We start from the raw sequence: 24402 nt of genomic DNA, 5'->3' as shown, positions 1-24402 counted from the left end.
GAAGAAAACACTCGGAATAGATTTTAAAGTGCTCAACAATTAACTATAACTTCAGACACTACCATTTATCACCACTTATAGCCCAGAAAATTGTCCCGAAGGAGGGGGGGGGGGGGGAGGATGGAGGAGGGAAGACTTACAATGGGTTTAGACCTGTTAATACACTTCCATAAGTTTTACAAAGGAATTGTAAAAATAACACATAAGTATCAAAATTATAAAATATTTACTTCAACAATAACAATATTTTAACTGAAACAAGCCCGACATTTGCAGTACTCACAAATTCTGTCCTTTCTACAGCTCGTATGAAAGTAGTTGAAGCCAGCATACGCAAAAGTTTTTGCGAAGACACATGTGGAAGCTTTTTGAAATTAATGCTCTACAACATCAAAATAAAATATTTTTTTCTAAACATTACTATTTTTTTCTGGAAAAAAAAGGAGCTGGTAGAAGCCAAATACACAAAATTTGTTAACCATAATCATTATTATTTACGTATTATTAAAACATTCTGTTATTTTCTTCAGAAAATGGCCCCCATCAAATATACAAAATAACAATATTATCTACAACTGAGTCAACTAGTGGATACAGCATTTCAATATTTACAATTTGCTATGTAATATATATTATGTATATGCACAGCAGGCCACATTTTCTTTATAAAACATGACGTGAAAATTACAGCCATCACACACAAACAGTTGTCCGCAAGTAGTTTGAAAACACGCAAGAATCGCACCACACACTGGAAACGCCGCACCAAGTTTGCGCAGCCAAACACAGGTCGCTCTGTGTGTGCGCGCACGGAGCTCCACAATTGCACTTGGGTTGACACTAATAAAAAAATTATTTTTATTTTTTCCCCTGTTCATGCCACAACAGTGCTAGTCTTGCCTACATCGCATTGAACGTAGTACTATTTAGAATATTATTTTTTGCTCCTAAGTATCTCTCGTTTCTTGCCCGCAGTAAAAAGATTCTTTACATGCTAGTTACGTATTATGTTGAACATTACAAACACCTCGGAGACTGCAACCACCACAGTTTAGTTTTTCAGGTACATTTTCTTCACGCTTACCTCATTACAAAAAAAAAACCTGTACTACACTGAACATCACTACAGTAATTGAGCAAGTGCTAAAAAAATGTAACCGTTACCCAAACATTTTTTTAAACAAACAATTTAGTAATTTGTTATCTTTTCAACATTTTCCAATTACATGCACAAATAAATTGCTATTAAGTTCAGATTTCTGTCAGTTTTTTTGCATTAGAATATAATTCACAATTAATAAATATATGAGATTCTTGCAATCATCAAATATCTTTGACAAATACAGCAATGCCAAGTTTCACATGGATGATACTTACTTGATTACATAGTTAGGCAAAAATTTCATGAGTGCAGTGGTAGGTATATAACATCAGGCTCACATAAAACCTTACACTTGTCAGAAGCCAGAAGGATTTAAACTGGTTTTGGTCTGGGGCAATGCCAACTGCCAATGACTCTGCTAACCACAATATTTACAGGCAGCACCATGACTTATTTCACAAATCAATCCCAAATTTTATACATGTCATATTAAAAAAAAACAAAAAAACTTAAATACTTTATCTATGTGACTACAATTCTCATTGCTTCGAAAATTTAGTGAAAACCAGTAAGACTTGCAGTAGTAAAGATAAAAAAAAAATCACTATGGTTATAAGTCAATTATTTGTTTGGCCAAATAAATAAAATACACATGATACTGTTGCTAACCAGATAATTTCTTAAAAATTTTAAATACCAAAACAACGTGAAATCAAAGAAATCAACTGTTCTAACAAAAATTTTTTGAATACAGCATTACAACTACAGGCAACAAAAATAACTTTGCACTCACAGAAAACAACGTCATGCATATTTAAGCTAACTTTTTTTTATAACCTTCAATGATAGGTGGCATAGAACTCGATCATAGAAAAACTTAATTTTTACAGCCAGCTTGCAAAATGATGACAATAATTATACTGAAGTCTACTGCTGAAACACAATGCATTAAAACCAGTTTTATAATACATGCAACACTTACAATTTCAAGAAGAATGATGCATGTATGTATGTATGTATGCATGTATGTATATATATATGTATATATATGTATGTGTGTATATATATACATATATATATGCCATAAAGTCAGCAAATTTTAACTGTGTCTGCAAACCATATTGTTATTTTACTGAACAAACAAAGCCTCTCGCAGATTACATATACCTGAACTGTTACACATATATTAATTTAGCACAGTAAGTACAGTTCCTTCTTTCATTTCAAACAGTTACTATAAAACTACATTGACCACCGTAAAACCTTTTTTTGTTGTTAATTGTGCAATACGCCATAAATAATGAGTATTATTTAAATAATAGCTGCACAAAGAAGGTGGTAAAACTAAAATCAACACTTAAAATGAAATAATGATACATATATTCACAATAGATCTATCTTTGTTTCAAGGTCTAAAGCCAGGATATAGAGTTGCAAATGACCCATGAATTATATTTCATTGTGACAAAAACTAAAAGAAATACAGTACACTTCCTACTGTGGGAAATGTGACCAACTATTACAGATTTTGGCCTGATTGTGTTTAACCAACACATAATTGCCAACCTTGGGAAATATCAGGATGACTATCGTTGGTACAGAGTAGGCAAGGATGGTAATTTGATTAGTCCTGATCAGCAGAGCCTGCATTAACTTCATAAAACAATTACACAATAAACAAAGAATATGAATCTTGGGGAGAAAAAAAAGGTGTCCTCAATATCATCTCAGGTGACTGACCCGCACTAATGATGCAAGGCTCACCACTTTTCTGTATAATTTTTTTTTACAAGTCTGGCAAAGTTTGCATTTCTATTTCATAGTCCAAAACTAGTTTTGCAGATGCTTCATCTGAAGTTTTACAAACACTTTTAAATTTGCACTACTTCAACTAAGTTACTGCAAAGAACAAACTTTGCAACACACCACCACAGTTCTAAAATCACACCATAAGCATAGTAGTGTTTGGTCTAGTGGAGTAGGGGGGGAGGGGGGTGTCTTTCAGTACTCGCCAGAGATGTGCAACATCTAACTTCGGTAACAAGCAAATTCATGTGATCTCATGTTGCAAAAATACCAAACTTTAACACAAAATTTTACGTACAATTCTTTAAAATAATGCCAAGCACAAAAATAAGTATGCAAATTGTGTTTTCAACTACATTTCTTGATGTGAATCATGCGTAGTTCTTGCACCCACCGCTAAAATACGCTGCCGGATCAGCTAAGTAGACTATCAAATCATTTGATTAGCAGATTGAACTATAAAATGAAACAGCTCCGATAAAAGCAAAAAAAAAAAATGACTTGAAAAAATACTAAACCTCGGGTTTGGATCTGATTTTCCACAAGGAATTTTATTAAAATATTGCCCATCTTGTTAAAATTCATTAAAGAGTTAATAGTACCTATAAAGTTTCCCTTTAGCTTTGTGAATTTAGTTCGCCCCATCCACCACAGATGGCAGCATTGTGGTTATAAATTTCCGTTACATTCACGAAATTACTTTTACCAAATACAGTATATGAAGAACACATATACATAAATAAAGTTTTTACGGTGGTTGGTGAAATAAGCAAAGCGCACAGCGCTAGCAGACATAAAGAGTGAACTCGGCAAGCATCGACAAGTGATAAGTGCTGTTACAACTAGTAAGCTGCTTCACCGGCAGTCCAAAATACCGTGAACAGTCACGAGAAACCATGTTGCTGAATTTGTGCAGTATGGGATGGAAATAAAAAAGTTAAAAGGTAAAGATCAATTAGAGGAGTGTACAGTTTTCTTCCACTCAATCATAAAATCATTCTCTTTGTTTTTGCAACATTAAATTAGTGGCCCAAATTACATACTAGTACATTCTTTAAATAACAATATCCATACAGCCATACACATTACGTATTTCTTAACAGGGTGATATCAAATAAGTCGGATTTTTAAGTCCTAATCCCAAAGCAAATAGTAATACACTAAATTTCTTGAACACATATACAGAATTATTTTCAGAAGATCAGAAAAAAAAGCTTGTTTTCTTAAAATACTCATTGCATTCAATTACATGAAATTATTAAAGTACCAGTAAATAGAATTGTAAATATTGTCAAAACTATTTGGTTCGAAATTAACTAGACTGTAGAATGCTTTGGTCATTAAATTTTTGGATTCTAGCTTATATAACAATGTATTTAAATAGTAATTTTGTTACGAACAAATGTAGTAAGTAATACCAGGTCTATTTGGCACAAATAAACTATGGGGTAAATTTTCTTCATATTTCTACTAATTTAACTATAGCTTGGTTAAACACGTAAATCACATATGGTTTATGTGAGTTGATTACATCTCTGTTCTATGGAGTATTTTTGTTGACCGTTTTACAATTTACATAGAACTAAATACACCGTTTTCATGTTTTTACCCCACAAAACTTAAAAATATTACAAATACTAACAAGTAATAAGCAATTATGACTATTTAAAATACATAATATGTACATAACTGTGAATAAAATATATTTAGCCATGAAAAATTCCAAAGAAACATTCAGCAGGCAATTCTAAATTCTTTACTATTACGAGTGTCATGTGCCCATGTAATACACAGTTATTCTACATTCCTCTAGAAATATGTGCAATCCACATTTTGACTATCCTGTAATTGAGTGGTTTGCAGAGAAACATGTGAAGACCAACTCCAATTGCCTCCAGCTTCCACATCCAAACACAGCTGCAAACACTACCACTTGCACATTCAAGTGGTCCAACCTTAAGGAAAAAACATTACTTGAACATAAGTTGTCAAGATCATAATAAGGTACTTCTTTGGAGTACACATCCTAGTAACTGCACACCAGGCAATGTAAAAAAATTTGAAATTTTATAATTCTTCTTATATCAAAACAAGTCCATTTACATATAAATAAATAATGATACTGACTATAGCTACTTTCATGCTCACCTCATAATTAATGCACAGTGTCTACAAAAACCTGGTGAGTCAATTGCAGGACTTTTTCAAAACATTTAATAACATTTTCTTTCCATATTTTATATGACAGGGCCATTTTAAAATATAAGAAAAATTAAACACAATACATAATTGATCTGATATTAGCAGGAACATGACTATTTTTATGCTCAAAAAGCTAAAAATATTTTCAGAGATGATTTAATAAGTTTTAAATGGACAACACCAACTATTTATATTTAACAAACGACTCTAAACTTAAGTGGGGTGCCAAAAAACAAATTAAGTTAGAAAAAAAAGCTGCTGGAAATAAAAACGTTCATAACAACCACAACTGTAACTGTTTATTTTGGGAGTTTTTTGTGACTTTTGTGACCAGTCCTTCAGTTTCGTTACTTTTTTTGCGACTTTCATGACATCCTGTTTTGTCAAAACAGGCCTTCTTTATACATTCAAATGAATAACTTTTGTTTTCTGCATAAAGACCACACTGATCGGCAGCAGAGCTTGAAGCTATGGAACCCAAAAGAGATGAAGAATATAATCTCGGTGGAATCTACAATGACTCGCAGTACTTTGTGAGGAATGTTCACATGTTTGTGTTAAGCAAGCTGGACATTTCTGGGACCAACTAATACAAACTCTGTGGATACATGCTATTCAAGAAGCTGTCTAAATATTTCCAGATTAAATATAAAAAATATACTCTTTCCAATGACTTAGTTCTCACGACGGACTGTCATTAGTGGTGGACAAGGTGTTACAACATGATGACTAAGGCCTAAGTGACAAGCCAATACTGATGCAGATAGTAATTCAACTCAAACACTTTTTTTTAATTAATCCAATCAACCTACACTGTATGCCGCATTGAAGTTAACCAAATGCACCTTAGAAAAAACTCTCAGGGCCGTTTTCACCAACGCCTCCTAAACACACCCTCAGCAAAGGACTGCTTAAGTTTAGGCGTTCCTTAAAGTCAATTCTCACGAAATTGGTTTTCACCATCGTAACATTCACTTATGTAGGGGTTGCTTAGTTAGGGACTTGCTTGCCATAGAGCGAGGGTTCGTACAGATATAAGTACTAATAGTTTTCAGGTTGGTACTTCGAACTTGTTGTCACGTGACATACATAAGCCAATCAAATATTTTTACTAAACAGTAAACAAATATCTGAATGTTTATTAATTTCGCAGTAATTGGATGTTACGATGTTAGTGTATTTTCACGGAAAGTAGTAGCTATATGGTCGTTGCAAAGTAGTGTGAAAAAGTTTGAAACAAAGAGAATGAAAACGCAAAACTTTTCTTCTGATGAGAAAATGAAGGTGTTGAGCCTAGTTGAGAGGCATAAAAATATAATAGAAAATAAGAGGACGGATGCTGTTTCGAGCAAAGAAAAGGACGCAGCATGGGAGAATTTATTCGCTATTGTAATTTTGTCTAAGTTTAAACTAAGTTTTAATAGCAGATGAAAATAAAAAAAAATATCAGTTTATTTCCTTTAGGACATACAAAATTCCTTGTAATAAATGTTCTTTTAAGACTTTTCAAAAGAAAAACCTTTAATTACTTCCTTATTAAATGAGTTCTTAAATAAAAGTGGAGTATGCGAACATTCTCGAATGTATTTATAATAAAGGATTTCACATTAAGTTCACCTTAAAAATGTTCCACAACTTCAGCAATAACATTTATATCAAAAATAAAATGTACATCTTCGGCTAGTTCGTATTCCTCCACGGCATCCATTTTATTTTTCTTGTTTTGTGTCAGTAAGTGCCGCTTAAATAGTTAGGGGCCCGATTTCCACCACTTAAACTAAGGGATGCTTAAGATTACTTAAGAGTTCCTTAACTGTTGGTGAAACGATTCAATGTGCTAGGCAGCCCTTACACATGCCTTAAGCAGCCCTTAAAAGTTAGGGGACATTGGTGAAACCGGCCATCAATGTTTTTACTTTAGTGGAGACTTATAAGAGTACATGTTTCTGGTCATGTACTTTCATGTCTTCTTTGTGACAGTTATTATATTAAATACATTACTGATCTATTATACAAACATAACTACCAAATTGTTTTCAGTGCACCTATAAACTATTGTGAAATGAGCTAATTTTATTTTACTGTAAAATTAATTTTCAGGGAAATTACACTTGCTTATTTCAATAACTGTAGCATTTTGAATATCTGAACTATTCTGAACCAAATTGTATATTTTATAAAATAAATACAAACATATTGACCAATATATTAAAGGTAAAATGGTCATTGGGTGTATAAATTTTCAAGTATTGTTTAAGTGTTTAAGACTAACACAGTAGACTAGACAAGCACCTTTTATAATATATAAATAATTATTTCCCTGAGATCTAATTAGAATAATTTGTCACAAAAAAAAAGCCTAATATAATAGAAACACTTGATTCACCATAAAATCAAAAGATATTTAGCACTTACTATAACAAGAAGTATGAGACAATAGCTTATAATAATCTTTGAAAAAATCAAAATGTGAAGTAAATAACTGATAATGGCTTAAAGAGACTCAAACACAATTTATCTTCTTGATTCACACATAGTGTCATATATTAAAACAGGAAACCGAAAAAAGATATATACACAAATATATACATAAATAAGCTCAGTTTTGAACATACACAGAACATACAGCTGGCCTGTATGTCCAATTCAACTGACAGAAAATGCACCCCGCCCTTGGAAACAAACTATTTGCTGGAAGTAAGAGTGCATCTGGAATACCTAATATGCAAAGAGTGTCTCACAGAAACTACAGTTTATGGTCTCACATCATGCTTAGGCCCCGGATGGCTATATGATAGTTTTGGCAGGAAAATAGATATGAAACTAAGCTGTTGACAACTAAAATTCCTGTGAGACAAGGATGTACACAGTGCTACCAACTGTTGTCTCCGCAGTTGACAGGCCACCGCTGGAGGTAAACTACCACGGCTATGTTATGTTGGTACTTTTTTTACAGAGCCTCGTGTTACCACTTCAATAACACACACCACATGTCCTTTTCAGCCTGAAGCTTTGTGAGGTAAATTCACTTCATTACAAGTCTTCCCTTGCTTCTCTTTGGCATTTTATTTGCTTACAATGGTGCTCTAAAATCATTTTAAACACAGTTTAAATATTTTAAAATACAGCAGCACAAACGATTGGTGCACCAAAGCCAATCACAATTTGTTGGTTATTAATGACTATTTACAATTAATTGTATATGAGTATTTACTGAAACAAATCATGTTATCTTAACAGTTCACAACCACCTTTCGTATTGTTAACGCCCAAAAATATTTTAACAACTGGCATTAAAACTAAAGTTTGGCCATCTTCCAAAATACTGCTTTGCACATTTTCTCCCATTCTCCACACATCTATGCATAGCAATGAAAAAGGAAAATTTTTTCTTGTGATTAGTCAGAAATAAAAGCAAAATAAGTTAATTTTTAAGAATAATTATGACCACGCCTACGTTAGGAAGCATTTCGTTATGATCAGTACACCTTGAATAATTAGCAACTGAATTAATATAAGCCCATTATTTATTTAATCAGTATTTGAGATCATTAGGATTGTCATATCAAGAAGATACTAAAAAAACAACACAATGATATAATTAAGGGAAAAAACACTTAAATACCAAACCATGGTGATAAAAAAAGTAAATTTAAATCAAGTTATACAATACAACTTACCTCGGTAATTTGAAAAATCAAATTCCAAAGCAAAGTACTATGAAATGCATTGTAAAAATATTTTAACTTATTGCATTTAATACTAAGCAACACTAAGTCACTACCATTTTATTTTTCTATTTTCAATTACACCCAACACTTCAGCAAGCTGCAACAAGACACTCAACCAGTAAAGCTCACAACACCAATTATTTTAATGTAAAATAATTGTTTCTTATACTTGGTAGAGCAACAATTAAAGTTCTAGCGTCATAATCGAGATCACAACAACAATGTGGTAATGACTGGGAAAAAATTGCAAGTCACTTATATCTAATAAAATTATGAACCTCTGCTGACACAACAAATTTTTTTTATGACATTTGACGATTGACTCAAGGTAGACATTTTACACTTTCAGTTAAAAACAGCACACTAAATGGCAGTTTCAAAATATGGCAGCCGATAATAATTCATGCTAAGATCTAAGAGTCCAATGGATTAGGGTGAGAATGCTAGACCAAAACAAATTTTACTTCGTTTTAAGATGTACATATGGTCCAAAAATCGTATTACTTACACTCCATAAGAAAGGTCCACCATGAGCAATTCAAATTTTGATGAACAGTTAGGTTCACAATGGTTTAACACAAAAAAAAAGTGTGGGGGGGGGCGGGGGAATTTAAAATTTAAGAGGCACACTCAAAAAAGAAACTTACTTAAGAAGTATATCTTTACCACTTCACATGACTTACGTTTACACTCATCATACTACACAGTTACATATGAACCAAAAATTGAAAGCTTCAGAGCGATCATCTATTCCTTCAGGTGGATTTTTTCTTACCCTTTGAAAGAGAAGAAAATCAGTATTTATAAAATAAAATAAAAATTTGCTTCTGAAAATAATTCTATGACTAATATTCTAAACGTCAAACACGAGAATTAGCATGGACTCATGTGTCTGCAGCCCTGACCTGCTTTGTAGGTGCACTCAAAAAATTTAAGAACTAGTTTCTGAGCTACAGCCCTGATCCTGAGGACACTAGCATTCTCGGTTCACCTTTGTCTCCACAGCACATGCACATTTCAATGAAGCAAATATTTTGACATAATCTGATGAGCACAGGAACCAAAATGTGACCTTAAACTGTATAAAATGACTATACTCTTGGAATTTCTCAGACTTACCAGGTAAAATGAGCACGATGGCCCAGTATGGATATTGCCCGTTCACTACTTAAATAAGTTACTACTGGCCATTTACATGTACCCAAAAAGACAAGATATATCTGATTCTCCTTAAGCTAAACAATTAAGATAAATAAATTTAGGTTTTGCATTAAATAAGAATTCCAACATCAAAAACAGAAAACAATGAAAATCACACTCACTTCAGCAAAAGGCCAATCAAACATGCCCGCGAGAGATACTCAGGAGTCAACTAACGGCAACAAACGGCTACGCCACGGTTCGAGAGTCGCAGACGTCGCGTGAAACTCGCACCGCTGCGAGGGCGGTCCCCACTACCTCGCCACTGCAATGGGACCGTGGAATCGATACCGCGCAAGTATGGTCACCGCGATCTCCCCGGCGCAAAACGCAACGCCGACGGAGACCGCGCCGGTCCACAACCATCATCACTTCAGATACGACTTGAACAACGTGGGAGTCCGACACATTTCCTTCTCCTGTTCCAGCAGCATGACAAGGTCGCGCAGGTTGACTCGCTTGAGGCGCGGCCGCATCGGCAACTGCAACACGCCACACCACCCACATCATGCCTCCAATCAATGCATTAGGGCTTAAGAGTACAGCTGTACCGATTTTACAAAATCCCTCCAGTATGCAGATACAGTGTGACTATACTTTTTATGTACAGTATTGTACATTTTTTCTTCCATATATTTATGTTTTCCTTTATAGTTTACAATACTACAATCATTCTGATATTCATCAGGACTTCTCATTATAAAGGTGTTTCTCACTCTCTCAAACTGTGTAATGTGAAATTTGTGGAGATATTTTTATTGATAAAAAGAGGGGAGAGGGGCATTATTGCCGGATATAGTATATATGTTTGGCAAAATATGTTATTTGTGTAATATTAGACCATTTGTATGGTATGTTACACATGTCTACAAATGCTATGGTGTTCCGACAATAGTCTGGTATACATGATCTTCATGTAAGATATTGTCGTAAAAAATTTTTTTATTTCCAAAAACATGGTTTCTTTCAAATTGTAAATTTTTTTTATTTTTGAGTAACAATAAAATGTTTTAATGCATCTAAGTAGAAAAAACTATGAATTTTAATTTTGTATATTATAATAACAATTTACTAGAAAAATAGAGATACCAAATATTTTTGAAATTTGTGAAAAATGTGCAGTCCACCTAGTCCAAGTAGGTCATGTTCAACCAGTCTCCAATGCGTTAACTCAAGTTAATTAACTTGTTTTAGTTATTTATAATGGCTATGTACCCATTTGGCAATAATGCAAAACTATTAACAGTGAATTTACACTTACTTCTGGAACTTTTATTTATGTCTGTGTTTGTTTATGTTGCTTGCTAGTCATAACGTCTATAGTGTCATATATAAATGTGGCAAGAAAGATGGAAAGTAAGATAATAGTAATGTTTGAATTTGGTGGTAGACTGGTCGTAACTATTGTTACGAACGCAGACAGGACTGGCGTCATTGCTGGCGTCATGTGCCCTCCAATGACGTAATGCATGCCACGCGTGCCAGCGCGGATTATAAGGGTCCTTGCCACCCACCCACCTCCGCTCCCCACGTACCTTACAGCCTCAGGCTATGGTCACCTTTAGCAGCCTGGGAATTCCAGTCCTACAGAGGGCGCCACGAGAAGTGCCGTGAATAAGCATCGCTGTTCTGAGTGTTCTCGTTCCTTCGAGAAGGATGCCACTGGTATATAAGCGGTGACGCCGGTCTCCATGGGAGTACCGAGCGAGTTCCGAGGGTTCTGAGAGTAGGCAAGAAAGTCTCCCCCTCGGGGAATGATACTGGCGATACCAGTGCGATTAACGAGAGGTGAAGAGGGCAAGTGGCTCTTGGTGAGCAAACTGGGATACCTGTGAGAAGGCTCGACGAGCCAGTCGGGTGCGACGAGCGACAGTTGAGGACTGTGCTGCAGCGCGGCGTGGGTGAGTGTGCGAAGGAAGTGAACAGAGGCGGACACAAGAGCGAGTCACTGTCGAGCCAAGCTCCAATGGAAAGTGTTAATGTTTCAATAATTGTTGTGGACAAAAATCTTGAGTGCTGTAGTTAAATTTATAGTGTAGAACATTACTAATAAATAAAACTGTACTAATTAATTGTGTTATTCCTTACGAACCCAGATTTCTCCCTAAATAATTCGTAACATTTTGGTGTCAGAAGTGGGATAGCACTAATTAATAGAATTTAGTTTTTCGAGAATAAAGTTAGTGTTTAGAACTTTAGTGTTAGTGACTTCCCAATGTTTAAAAGTTAGTTTGAATGTAATGTAGGTGGTGTTAGTTTTGAATGTAATAGAGTTAATTTATTTTTGATTGGAAGTTTAGGCTAGAAATTTTTAAAATTAAGAGCAATAATAGGAATAAATAATGATTTAGTTTATTCGATTAGTGAAAGTGGTAGAGAGAGATGGCTGCTGAGTACTATATCAAGAAGATAAGGGTTGCCCTAGGAGAAATTTTGAATGACACGAGGGCAATAAGAACTAGTACAAAGAACATCACAAACAAAGTGAAGAGTGAAATGAAGGAGAGTAAGAACCACCATGAAGAAATGAAGAGTGAGACAAATAATAGCCTAGAGGAGACAAAGGGTGGTCAGGATGAGATGAAGAGTAACCAGGAAGCCATTCAGAATGAAATTAAAAGTGAAATAATGGACCACCAAGAAGAGGCTAGTATGGCCATGAAGAGTAAATGCAATCAAGAGGGGAAGAATGAAATAAAGAATGAAACAAAAACTCACAAGAGGAGCTGGATGCCATGATACTCAATCTTAATGAAGTGAAGATAAGCCAACAGGAGAATAGCAGCAAAGAAGAGAAGAACAGCCAGAAACCGAAGATCAAAGAAGAGCTGAATATAGGCCGAGAAGAGCTGAATAAGAGCACAGAAGTGATGACGATGGGTTACAAAGTGATAAAGATTGAACAAGAAGAGATGAGAACAGTCCAAGGAGAGTCGAAGACAGAAAAAAGAGAGAGAAAAAAGCTAAGAAGAGCTGGAGAAAAGCCAAGAAGTGAAGAACATGAGTCAAGAAGAAATGGGGAAATACAAACAGATGAAGAAAGAACAGGAAGAGGTGAAGAAAGATCAAGAAGAGATGAAAAATACCTAAAAGAGACAATGAGAACACCAGGAATCATGAAGATGGTACAAGGAGAAACTAAGTGCAGTCCAGACGAGATTAAGAAGAACCAAGAAAGGGTGAAGAACCAAGAAAGGGTGAAGAACCAAGAAGAGACGAAGAGAAGCCGGGAAGAAATGCTGTGTGAACAAGTAGCTGCGAGAGAAGGAATAGAGAGGAAAATGGAAGAAACAAGCAAACCGTTTGAGGGTAATAAGCAATACTCTGAAGTGGCAACAAATGGTGCCTTTTTTATCACTTGCATGTACTGAATCAGGTAGAGTGCAGTTCTTTGTTTAAAAATAGTTCTATAACAAGTTTGGAACATGGAAGTGTTTAATACACAAATAAAATTGGACAACTGGAAAAATTAATTTCCTGCCCGACATTTTGGCAACTGGAAAAATTAATTTCCTGCCCGAAATTTTGGGAAAGACATGTTCCCGGTTTTGCGGGAAATATCTGGTTTCCCACCTAGCTATATTTACCCATGCAAGATATAAATTTTGTCACCATATCTACAATACAATTCAAGGGATTGTAGCAGATAAACTACAATGTCACCCAAGCTGTGACGACCATAGAACACTCTTAACGGCTCATCCACATCAAAGTTCTTAAGATACGATGAGGGGTGATACAGACTTAATGAGAATGGAGTATCAATGGAATTAATCAGTGGGGTAATGGGAGTACCCTGAGAAAACCCACCGACTCTTGGCTAGGCCTGTACGAATACTAGTTTTTTGAAGCAAAGCAAATATCATACTAAATTTTTAAAATATTTGACAAGTCAAATCAAATTGTGAATACTGTTCTCGGCAAAAATGTATTACAATTTTCTTATAAAATATACAATTGAAATAAAACAAATTTTGTTTAAAGTTTGTAATTTTTGAACTGATTAAGTGGGCCCTATGAATAACATGATTAAAAAAAAAATAAAATAGCCATTCATAATATTAATATTGAGCATTCATAAAACAAACGGAGTGCCACCTCTTGAAATTTTTAAGAAACCAACTTTATTCAAGCAAAACCTACAAAAAATATTTTCCTGAACGAATCTTAGGCTTGTTTTAAAGCTTTTAGACAACTGTGAAGTTTCACATCAGACAAAAGCTTTCCACTAAAACCAAAGCTTCAAATAAAATTAATAGAAAATTTTCTGGCGAAGTCAAATCGAATATTAAAAAGATGTTCGATTGATTTGCTTAGTCAAAGCTTCGCACAAACCTATTCTTGGCAACGTCTGCCACGTTTCCCCACCTGCAAAAAAATCGAGTTTTGCACCTGCATGGAACCAAACCTGGACTGATGTGGTAGAAGAGTAATCTTATCAATCAGTAGGGTCTGGAAAAATTAGCATCTATTATTTTGAAATCAGGTTTTTCATGCAACATATTTAAAACTTAATATTTACATTCTAAATGTTTGAAAAAATAAATAACAGTATTATATTTTGTACAAAAAAACTTTTATTTCCTTTTTGGATTAAAAATGAAAACAAAAAAAATTCTAATTTTAATTTTTCTGAAAAAGTTGGTTGTCCAATATTCTAGCAAACATTAAGCTGGAGGTTTAATTTATAATAACTCAAAAATCAATTGAATTAATTGGGTTAGCCCATAAGACAAGAGAAAATTTGTAACAAAGATGGTGGTCTCATTGTTTTTGTGTACAATTGATTTTCTAATAAGTCTTCAGTGACAAACATAAGGTAGTAAAAATTTAGTAATAAATTTGCATGAGTCCCAGACAAACTGCCAGGTACGAAGATAATGTGAGTCTCATGGTGGCCACTCACAGTCACCAAAAATATTGCCTGATTCTCCCCTGATTTCCCTGATTAAAAATTCAAAATTTCCCTGATATTTACAATTACAAAAAAAAACATACTTTTGATGAAATAATATAATATTATAGAAAGAGATTACTCACATTTTAGCACCCTGCTGTATTTTCGTCATTATATACATACGGAAGTTCGTTAAATGAAATAATACATTCACTTTACATTATAGCTTCCCTTTCAATGACCTGCAGTCTGTGTTTTGTTTTATGTCTCTTCACAAATAACAAATAACAATTAATTAAATACACACTAGCATATCTTGTTACAAATTGCAGCAATTTCAAATGCACACTACATTTTTCATTAATAATAATGATAAATGATAATGATAATGATAAAGCAAACAAGCAAATTGTCAATAAACCAAAATGTTTTCTCCAAAATACATGTATCACATGAGCATCCTGTTGGAGAATTAAATTTACTTGGTTGAAAACAAAAAGTGAACTGCTAAGAAAATAACAGTAAAGTTTCGTAAGTGGATCCTGCAATAGAGATTTTACATTTTCATACTGTGAAGTTGAAGGCTCTTTCTTTTCAGGATCACTACAAAATAATAGCTTTAGTGCCTCCCATTGTTCCAGCACTCTGTCAACTGAATCTAGGAGAGAGAGCCACGTGTGCTAACATATTTCAAGATTTTGTGTGACTTTGCCCCATATACCTCTTGATACACTTTCAGATTATTCTGGCATTTTGAACTTTTTTCCAAGTAATATAAAATATTAACCAAAAATGTCTCAATCAATACTAATTGTTATCTGTGCACTGGCTTTTTTTAGCAGATAGATAAATGAGGTGACACGAGCAGCCTTGCACAACAATAGCGGGATGTTTTTCTTTAACAAATGCTACCACACCTTTGTTTGTGCCAATCATAGTATTGGCATTGTCACATGCAAATGCTACACAATTTTTCCAAGAAATTCCAAAACGTTTAAATTCCTTATTCAGCACAGAGAAAATACCATATCATGTGTTGTCTGTACTCTCAACAAGGGATAACAGTACCGTGCAAATTTTACCTTGTGTTTGATTTAAAATGAAACAACTAATGGATAAATCTTCACTGCATTATAATCAGTACTCCCATCAGTAGCTAAAGCAAATGGTCCACTTACTAAAGATTAAAGAATTTCACTTTTAGTTTCACCAGCCATATACTCCATTAAGGCAGATGTTTTTCTTCTCGCACAGCTGTATTTATGTGCAATTTTTGAGTCCGGAAACATAGCTCTATACAAATTACCCGAATGATCGGCTACTGCTATCGGTAAATTGTGTTCTACCAGAAAACTTGTAAACAATAACTCTGAGTTCGTTACTTTCGTTTCTTCAGATGTAGCGAAAAACGACGATATAGATTTATTGCTCGTCACGGCTTTAAAAAGTTCTGCATGTTTCTTTGATTCAATATGCCGTCTACAATCATCCCTTCCACCATGTGCAATCGAAAAGTCACACGTGCATACTTACAAAACGTGTGGCGTTCCGAAACATTTTAAAATGACAAGCATGGCCATTCTTTTGAATAGTTTGGTCAAAAGTTCTGAAGAATAACGTTCTCTTTTTTTGCCCCAGATACACATTGTTCTGTCACACGCTTCATTTCTACAACCGGTACTGAAGAACACAACACTATCGAACAACATAAAAAGGTTTCACGTCTGTAGACACGACAAAAACACTTTGATGAAAAAAATAGCTTTCAAGAAAGTAACTAAAACAACACAGGTTAGCCAAAGTACCGTACAAAAATTATCGTGATGTAAGTATTTAACAAACGATAAGTCCAAGAATATGTACTAGTTTTATCGTACAACAGATGTAATACCATACCATTTCTATCTATTACAAAACACAAGAATTAATCTACTTATTTCCACAGTACATGCGCACATTTATTAGTTCCGTTATCTGCGCAACCATGTGATGTATTCGAACTGCGTTCATGAAACACGCACATCAGAAACAGAATTTTTTTTCCGTTACCATGCAGCACAAAGCCTCGTTTCCGTAATAAACCAGCGATGTTCCGTAATTCCGCAATTCAGTGTTAAATCCGTAATAATTACGGAAGATCCGTAATGGTTGGCAGCTCTGCGGAAATATACATGACACAAAAAATTCCCGGTTATTAAAAAAAATTCCCTGACATTTCCCTGATAATTCTCGATCAACGTGATTTATCTGATAAATCCCGGTTTTCCTGGTGAGTGGCCACCCTGCACAGGTCTAAATGTGAAACGATACATTTTAAACACCATTTTGAAAACAGGCATTAAAAGTTTATCAGATTAAGGTATTTTATAGATGGTATTTACAAATTAATTTAGCTGAAAAAAGTACTTATTTCAAAAATTATATAAAATAGCATTTATGTAAGAAATTAGGGGAAAAAAAATAGCATCTACAGCAAAATGCTAATTTTTCCAGCCCTTTCTGATCAGCCATTGTGGCTGCTTCCACTGCCCGAGATAAGTACCTCATGTCATAATAGAGCAAACATTCAGGATAACATAACAAATCTAAAAGTAATTCTCACTTCAATACGACTATGTATTTCTATAACTAATGTTAAAATGTGAAACTGGCACATTGATCTTTTTATTATTCTATTATTTCTGTATGTTTTGGTGGCTTCGCGTCCCACGATAAGAGACTTGTTCCTGAAGTGACTGTCACACCAGTGCTACGTACTTGTGTGGCGGGTAACCACATGATTGGACAGTAGTCACGTGACTCATCACATGACCTCCCTCCCTCCTGCCATCCAGACTGAAGTAGGAGTAACCACGAGGTTCTAGATGGTTAGAGAATAGAGGGGAAGGCAGCCCGAGGGATATATAAACCCCCGATCTCTGCGCTTAAGGGGCAGAACCACATCGGCAACCAGCGGAAGCACTGCTCTACCCAGGGTTGGGAAAAAAACAGTTTTTTTTAAAAAAAATAATCAAAAAACATGTTTTTTAGTGTTTTAAACTGTTTTTTTGTTTTGTTTTAAACAGTTTGTCATGTTTTAAAGAGTTTTTTAAGCTTAAACTTTTTTTTTGTTTTTAATATTAATTTTAATCAAAACCACCACAATATGTTTTGCACATATGGTTTCAGCAGAAGTCCCATCAGGTGTAAGGTACATATATTACTACACATTTTTGAATATGGAATTCCCTGACATTGCCCGGTTTTCCCTGACTAGCCATTCCGTATATTATTAAGTACAAGGCAAAAAGTTCACCTTTCAAGGAGTACTTATTCAGTCCTGTAACACTAAAAGAGATTAAACCTCTAGCATGGTGGATGGCTTTGGAGAAAAGTACTCATCATGCAACTCTGAACCTGGCACATCAGTTACACAGTGCAGTGGCTTCGTCAGCTGGTATTGAACGTCTTTTCTCCACATTCGGGTTTGTGCATAGTACTGTAAGGAACCGGCTAGGAACAGAGAAGGCTGCCAAACTTGTAACTGTTTTCCGTGCACTTAACTAACAAACACAAATTTTAATTAGGTTAGATGAACTTAGTGGAACTGGCACCCTAAAAGGTATGACTGGTTTGACCCCAAGCAGTGCTGGTATTTTATGTTTACGTGAGAAATGTGTTTCACTTCAAAACATTCTAGTCTGGATATTTATCACAATTGGTGACTTACAATGAGACAGTGATGCTTCCAATGAAAATGTTAATATGCAGTTTTCGTAAGAAATAAAACTTTTTTTAAAATACATATACAAAAAACATGTTTAGAACAGAATGTTTTAAACATTGTGTTTTAAACTTGTTTTATTCAGTGTGTATTGTTTTAAACAATTTTGAACATATTGTTTTAAGTATTTTGTTTTAAACGTGCCAACCCTGGCTCTACCACAACGAAGACCTGCCGCCGCCCTGCCTGACCACCGAGAAGTAGACCGCCACTACGCCCAAATGAACTACGAACACCAGTATTTGACTTAGGCTCTGCGAAGGGTAAGCTGGACTGAGTTATTTTCCGTCGTTAGTCGGACTTAGTCCAATCCATAAGGAGCAACGCTGGAGCGCGATGAGATTGTCAGCAACCAAGTGCCAAAGGTAACCAACAACAAGTAGAATGTCGACTGTGTGGCAACCGAGAGACTTGTTGGAGAAGTTGTTGCACTTGGTAACAGAGAGTCCAAGACAGAGTTGGACAAGACCAGACGTTTATAAACACTCGTATTTTTAAGAATATAGTTATTCGCGGACCTGCAAAGTAATTCCGAATGGGCAATGTTACGGGCAAGTGCATGTATGTGACATCATTTAAACAGTGTAGTCAGACAGAGGCAGGCATACCAAGGCAGTGTGTGACAATTCCCGACTTAGACTTTTGTACAGCAGATTTGACCCTTTCATTGAGTAGGGGTGTTCACTTAGTCCAAAGCCCATCCAGGATTAAGTTATTGTTTGGACGTTACGATTCACTGGTGTGAGAGTGACAGGTGCGGACATCGAGACAGTCCAGCCAAGGGGGTTCGTGGCCTGTCCTTCGCACCACTCTTCGCGGTTGTCAAGGGAATAACAGTGTACCAATGAAGTCCTTCCATGGTGTCGTTAGGGAAGGAGGGCGTGGAATGGCCGGTGTGCAACCTATAGTGACGACTCGGCGAGCGACGGCCAGGACAGGACGACCCACCGATTGTTGAGGCGAGTGTCCGGCCATATTGGACCCAGTAGCATGAGGGGTCTATTAAAATAATTCCAAGTCTTTTTTGAAGAGTAATAATTAATTATGCTGGCCTTTTATGTAGGTATTATTGCAATTGCTAACAAATGTCTTATATGTATTTGTGTTGGGAGCCAGCTGGTGTATTCAAGCAGGTTAAATTGAAGACCAAAGATTAATGCTCCGAAGACAAACTTACTGTGTCGTATTAAAATATTTATTGTTTTTATTTCTTTATTTCATGTTAATAAAGCATGATACTCTCACAACACAGTTTTCTTGTGTTACTCTAACTAAACCCCTTGTTTCCCCTAACTGGGGGCAACATGTACATAATCATACAGAGGATATTCTCCTGTGTTTACTTCAGACTGCAAAAAAAAAATACAGCATTTTATACTTAAATACTATCAAATTTACTTCCCATGTAAGTATTGATATTGAATTTTCATTCCAAGCAAGTGTACAACATGATTTAAGATTACAAAAAGAATGTTAAAGAATTACTATGACATGCTGTAACATTGTTCTTTGAGGACAACTTACCCATTTTTATTGCATAATCGTCGCACTCGCATAATCGTCGCACCTATATTTTAGGCTGCCAAAATTTGGATAAAAAAATTTCTCTCGTAAACTCGCATGATGTTTTTGGTTCCGCTAGTAGATACCGAGCGCTTTGTGTAGGTATATTTTCCGTATAAAACAACGTATTTTAAAGTAGAAATTTAATATTTATTTGGTCATTACCACTTACTTATTTAATTAACGGAAATACGAAGTTGTCTGACATGTAAATTTTATTTTAAAGACGTTTTAAACATTATTTCCTTTATCTGATCATGTGTGTCGCCGCGGTGTACCGGTGTAGATATCTTTTCCGTATAAAACAATGTATTTTAAAGTAGAAATATAAAATTTAATTTGGTCATTACCACTTAATTATTTAATTAACGGAGATATGAAGTTGTCTGACGTGTAAATTTTCTTTTAAAGACGTTTTTAAACGTTATTTCCTTTATCTGATCGTCTGCATCGCCGCGGTGTACCGGTGTAGGTATCTTTTCTGTATAAAACAATGTATTTTAAAGTAGAAACCTAAAATTTAATTCAGTCATTACCACTTACTTATTTAATTAACGGAAATACGAAGTTGTCTGACGCATACATTTTCTTTTAAAGACGTTTTTAAACGTTATTTCCTTTATCTGATCGTCTGCGTTGCAGCGGCGTACCGCTTATAAAAATGTAGCCAGCGTATCACTCATGGTTGGTTATATTGCTTCCCGTATAGAGCGTGTGCACGTAGTCAAAATATCAATATCTCGCTGATTGGATGCAACGCGCGCTCTCTGTCAAGTGCCGAGTTAATTACATTTGATGGCCCGCATTCTTTCGTGGCAAGTGTGTACTACGACACATTAGTTCACGTCAGATTCAAGTGGCTTGCGTTCACATTAGAGTATTGGTTTTTCTATTTAAAGTTGAAGAAAAGTTTTTGTTAATGAATTATTAATATAAATTGTTTGGCGTGCTCTTGTATACTCCACCTTTAAAAAAAAAAACGTACTTTCCATGAACGGGTTTTGTTTTTATGAATAACTTTACCTAACAAAATTTTTTTTCCCCTCATAATCGTCGCACCCCTAGTTTTCAAACTTGATTTTAGAATAAAATGTGTGACGATTATGCGAGAAAACACGGTATGTATTCCGGTATAATATAAAATATAACAATAGCAGCTACACTATGTTTATTTTATTTTGCTAAAGTGTTAGGTGTTTTTTTCCCGTGATTAACTCTAGTGAAATTTATTTTTAATAGTTGTTTTAATTTCCAAAGAAAAATTGTAATCCCAGTTTCTATTTTGTAGAGGTGAAAAAAAAATCACATTTGCACTATCCTATGGCTCTATGTGTATTATGTATATGTAGTTACTTGCTCTTTTAAGCTACAACTAAACTGATAAGGACATGCAAATATAAATGGTCATTAAAAAGAAAGCTTGAATGGAGAGCTAAGAACAGCAGATGGTTTTTTATAATAAAACATTAAAAAAAAAATTGCTTGAAAAGGGTGGGACAACAAAAAAATGCACTAAAAACTACATGCAATTATACTCTCGACTATTAACTCCTCAATAATTATAACTTTATAACACTACATCACAGTTGCAAATTGATGTTATGTATTTTACTATATCGAGACAATTATAAAGTATTGGCACAACTTTACATACTCCCATAGGCGAAACTGAATGTATGTCCTAGTCAATATTACAATAACCACTTTTTTAAGTCATGAATTATTTGTTTTCCATGCATTGAGTAAAAACTAGAATTTGACAGGATCCTGATTCTTCCAGGAAAACCAGGAACATATATTTCCAGAAACGTAGGACGAGAAACTAATTTTTCCAATTTATTGATTTGATTCTTGGAAGAATGCAAGTCCATTAGCTAAACTTCTTGTTAATTATTTTCATAGAAAACATTACATTTTAACCTAATTCAATACATATACAGGATCGAAAACATACTATTTTCAGCAGTTCAAAATCAAACTATAAATGGTTGCTTAAAAAATGTTCACAGTCACAATTATAAAAAACAATTTATTCAGAATTTGAAATAAACCCCAAATAATCAAAGTTATTTCACTACTGCAGCAAAACGGTAGTGGAATAAATCTTGTCCACGACTGAAAATACCAACATTGGACATATTAAAAGCTTACTAAACAGCTATTTGTTTGCATCGTATCACGAACCGGTATTGAAAAAAAAAATAAAAACAGAGTACAACCATCGAGTACATCAAAATAAACACGGGCATTGTTTTGCTATGAACAAAATATGAGCACGGTTGTTGAAAATATGTTTAAAACAATAGTTACGATAGATTTATCATCATGTTTACACAGTAGTAGCTAATTTTCTGCATGTATTTATAACATTATAGACATTGCACTTTGCGCAGTGTCAGAATAGAAGAGTGCAAATATGAGTTAAATTCATCATTATTTCACAAATTAGGATTTTTGTTTTTATTTAGTCGTTACCATAAAATTAAAAAATGTTGCTTTATTTTGTGGTATTTTATGGTACTTGAAAATTAATTGCTTCTATCAATTATAATCAAAAACTAGATTTGGACTTACACAATAAAAATGTTATTTTGCCTTTTTAATAATACGTAATTTTTTGAAAATGCAAACTCAAATAATTTTCTAATTGCTCATTTCCTGCAGAAAAATTCTCCGTCCAAAATTTTTGTATACCTAAATTCCTTATCCTGCCCAGCTCTAGCAAAAATATAAATAAACAATACACTAATAAGTTTATGTATATAAAAAGTTAATAAATTTCAAATTTAGTTTTATGAATTGATTTTTTTTTAATTAATTAATTCTTTACTTTCAATTTAGTTCTATATAATAAAAAAGAGAGAATGTAAAAGTAACTAGTACCTGTGTTCTGTTGAAGCTATTAGATGAAGAATTTGTACTCGATCCAGGCTGCAAAAGAACAAAAAATTGCTGTTTATTATGCAGGATAACTCTACTAATTGAATGTCTAATGTTTCTGTCAAACATTAGACTAAAAACATTAACATATCTTTCAAAATGAGAAAAAACCAGTTGCCATGTGTTTAAACTTGCTGCATGATGAACTCCACCAATACATTACTAATAAATGGTAGGCTGTAAAATATATTATTGCATTATTGGAAATCCAGCCAATTGCGTAACTTGAGAACACTAAGAGCTAAATCAATGGAAAACAATACATGTAAAATGACTCACCCATAGAAGGCTACTTAAGTAAGTTTTTTTAAGGAGTTTTCTTATAAAGACCTACTTTCAGTATCCTACTGCCACTAGCCTAAATTACATTTTCATGAGTGCAGTGACCTAGATATTACATATGCTGAGCACGGCTGAACTATTATAATAACGGAAAAATAGAAATATTGCTATAATGTTACTAATGAAATGAATTTAAATAAATAACTAAATATATTAATTAATAAGTTGTAGCAGCTATTAAAATTGAACTGTTTCAAGTGTGTTAAGACAAGCCTAAGTTCATATTATTTTCCATAACAAGCAATTTTTATTACGAAACACTCAATTTATCTACAGTACTGGTGCATATGTACATATATATGTATATGCAATAATTGGGCCAGAAATCATACTAGCTCAGCATCAATTTTAACAGACATAAACATTAACAAAAATAACAAATACATACATACATTAAAACCCCGTTAAGAAGTTTCTCAAGGTACTTTGAAATATAAACTTACAGTGTTTTATCGCATAATCGTTGCACACGCATAACCATCGCATGATGTTTTTGGTTCTGCTATTAGATTCCTAGCGCTTTGTGTAGGTATTTGTTCCGTATAAAACAATGTATTTTAAAGTAGAAATTTAATATTTATTCGGACATTACCACTTATTTAATTAACATAAATATGAAGTTGTCTGATGTTTGAATTTTCTATTAAGGACTTTTTAAACATTATAACCTTTATCTGTTCGTCTGCGTCGCCGCGGTGTACCGCTTATAAAACCATATCCAGCGCTAGTTGGCATCATTCATGTTTGGTTATGTTTCTTCCCAAATAGAGCCCGCACATGTAGTCGAATATCGATATTGATATCTCGCTGATTATATGCAACGCGCACTTTCTGTCGAGTGCCGAGTTAACTACAT

General features: G+C 34.3%; 1 protein-coding gene across 2 annotated transcripts in view; it reads right to left on the bottom strand.

The window, feature by feature from the left end:
* Window positions 1-207: 207 nt before the first annotated feature.
* Window positions 208-24402, bottom strand: part of LOC134540777 (transcription initiation factor TFIID subunit 4) — an 86747-nt gene continuing 62552 nt past the window's right edge. For both annotated transcript variants that reach the window (XM_063383697.1, XM_063383706.1), the window contains 2 exons: window positions 23148-23195; window positions 208-10523 (listed from right to left, as the gene is read on the bottom strand). In XM_063383697.1, coding sequence (XP_063239767.1) covers window positions 10410-10523; window positions 23148-23195 — 162 coding nt within the window. In that variant the 3' untranslated portion in view covers window positions 208-10409. The remainder of the gene's footprint in view (window positions 10524-23147; window positions 23196-24402) is intronic.

This window comes from Bacillus rossius, chromosome 1 (genome assembly GCF_032445375.1).
Source record: "Bacillus rossius redtenbacheri isolate Brsri chromosome 1, Brsri_v3, whole genome shotgun sequence".
NCBI lineage: Eukaryota > Metazoa > Arthropoda > Insecta > Phasmatodea > Bacillidae > Bacillus > Bacillus rossius.
Note: the sequence above shows the minus strand (reverse complement) of the source record. Positions and strands in the feature narration are given on the sequence as shown.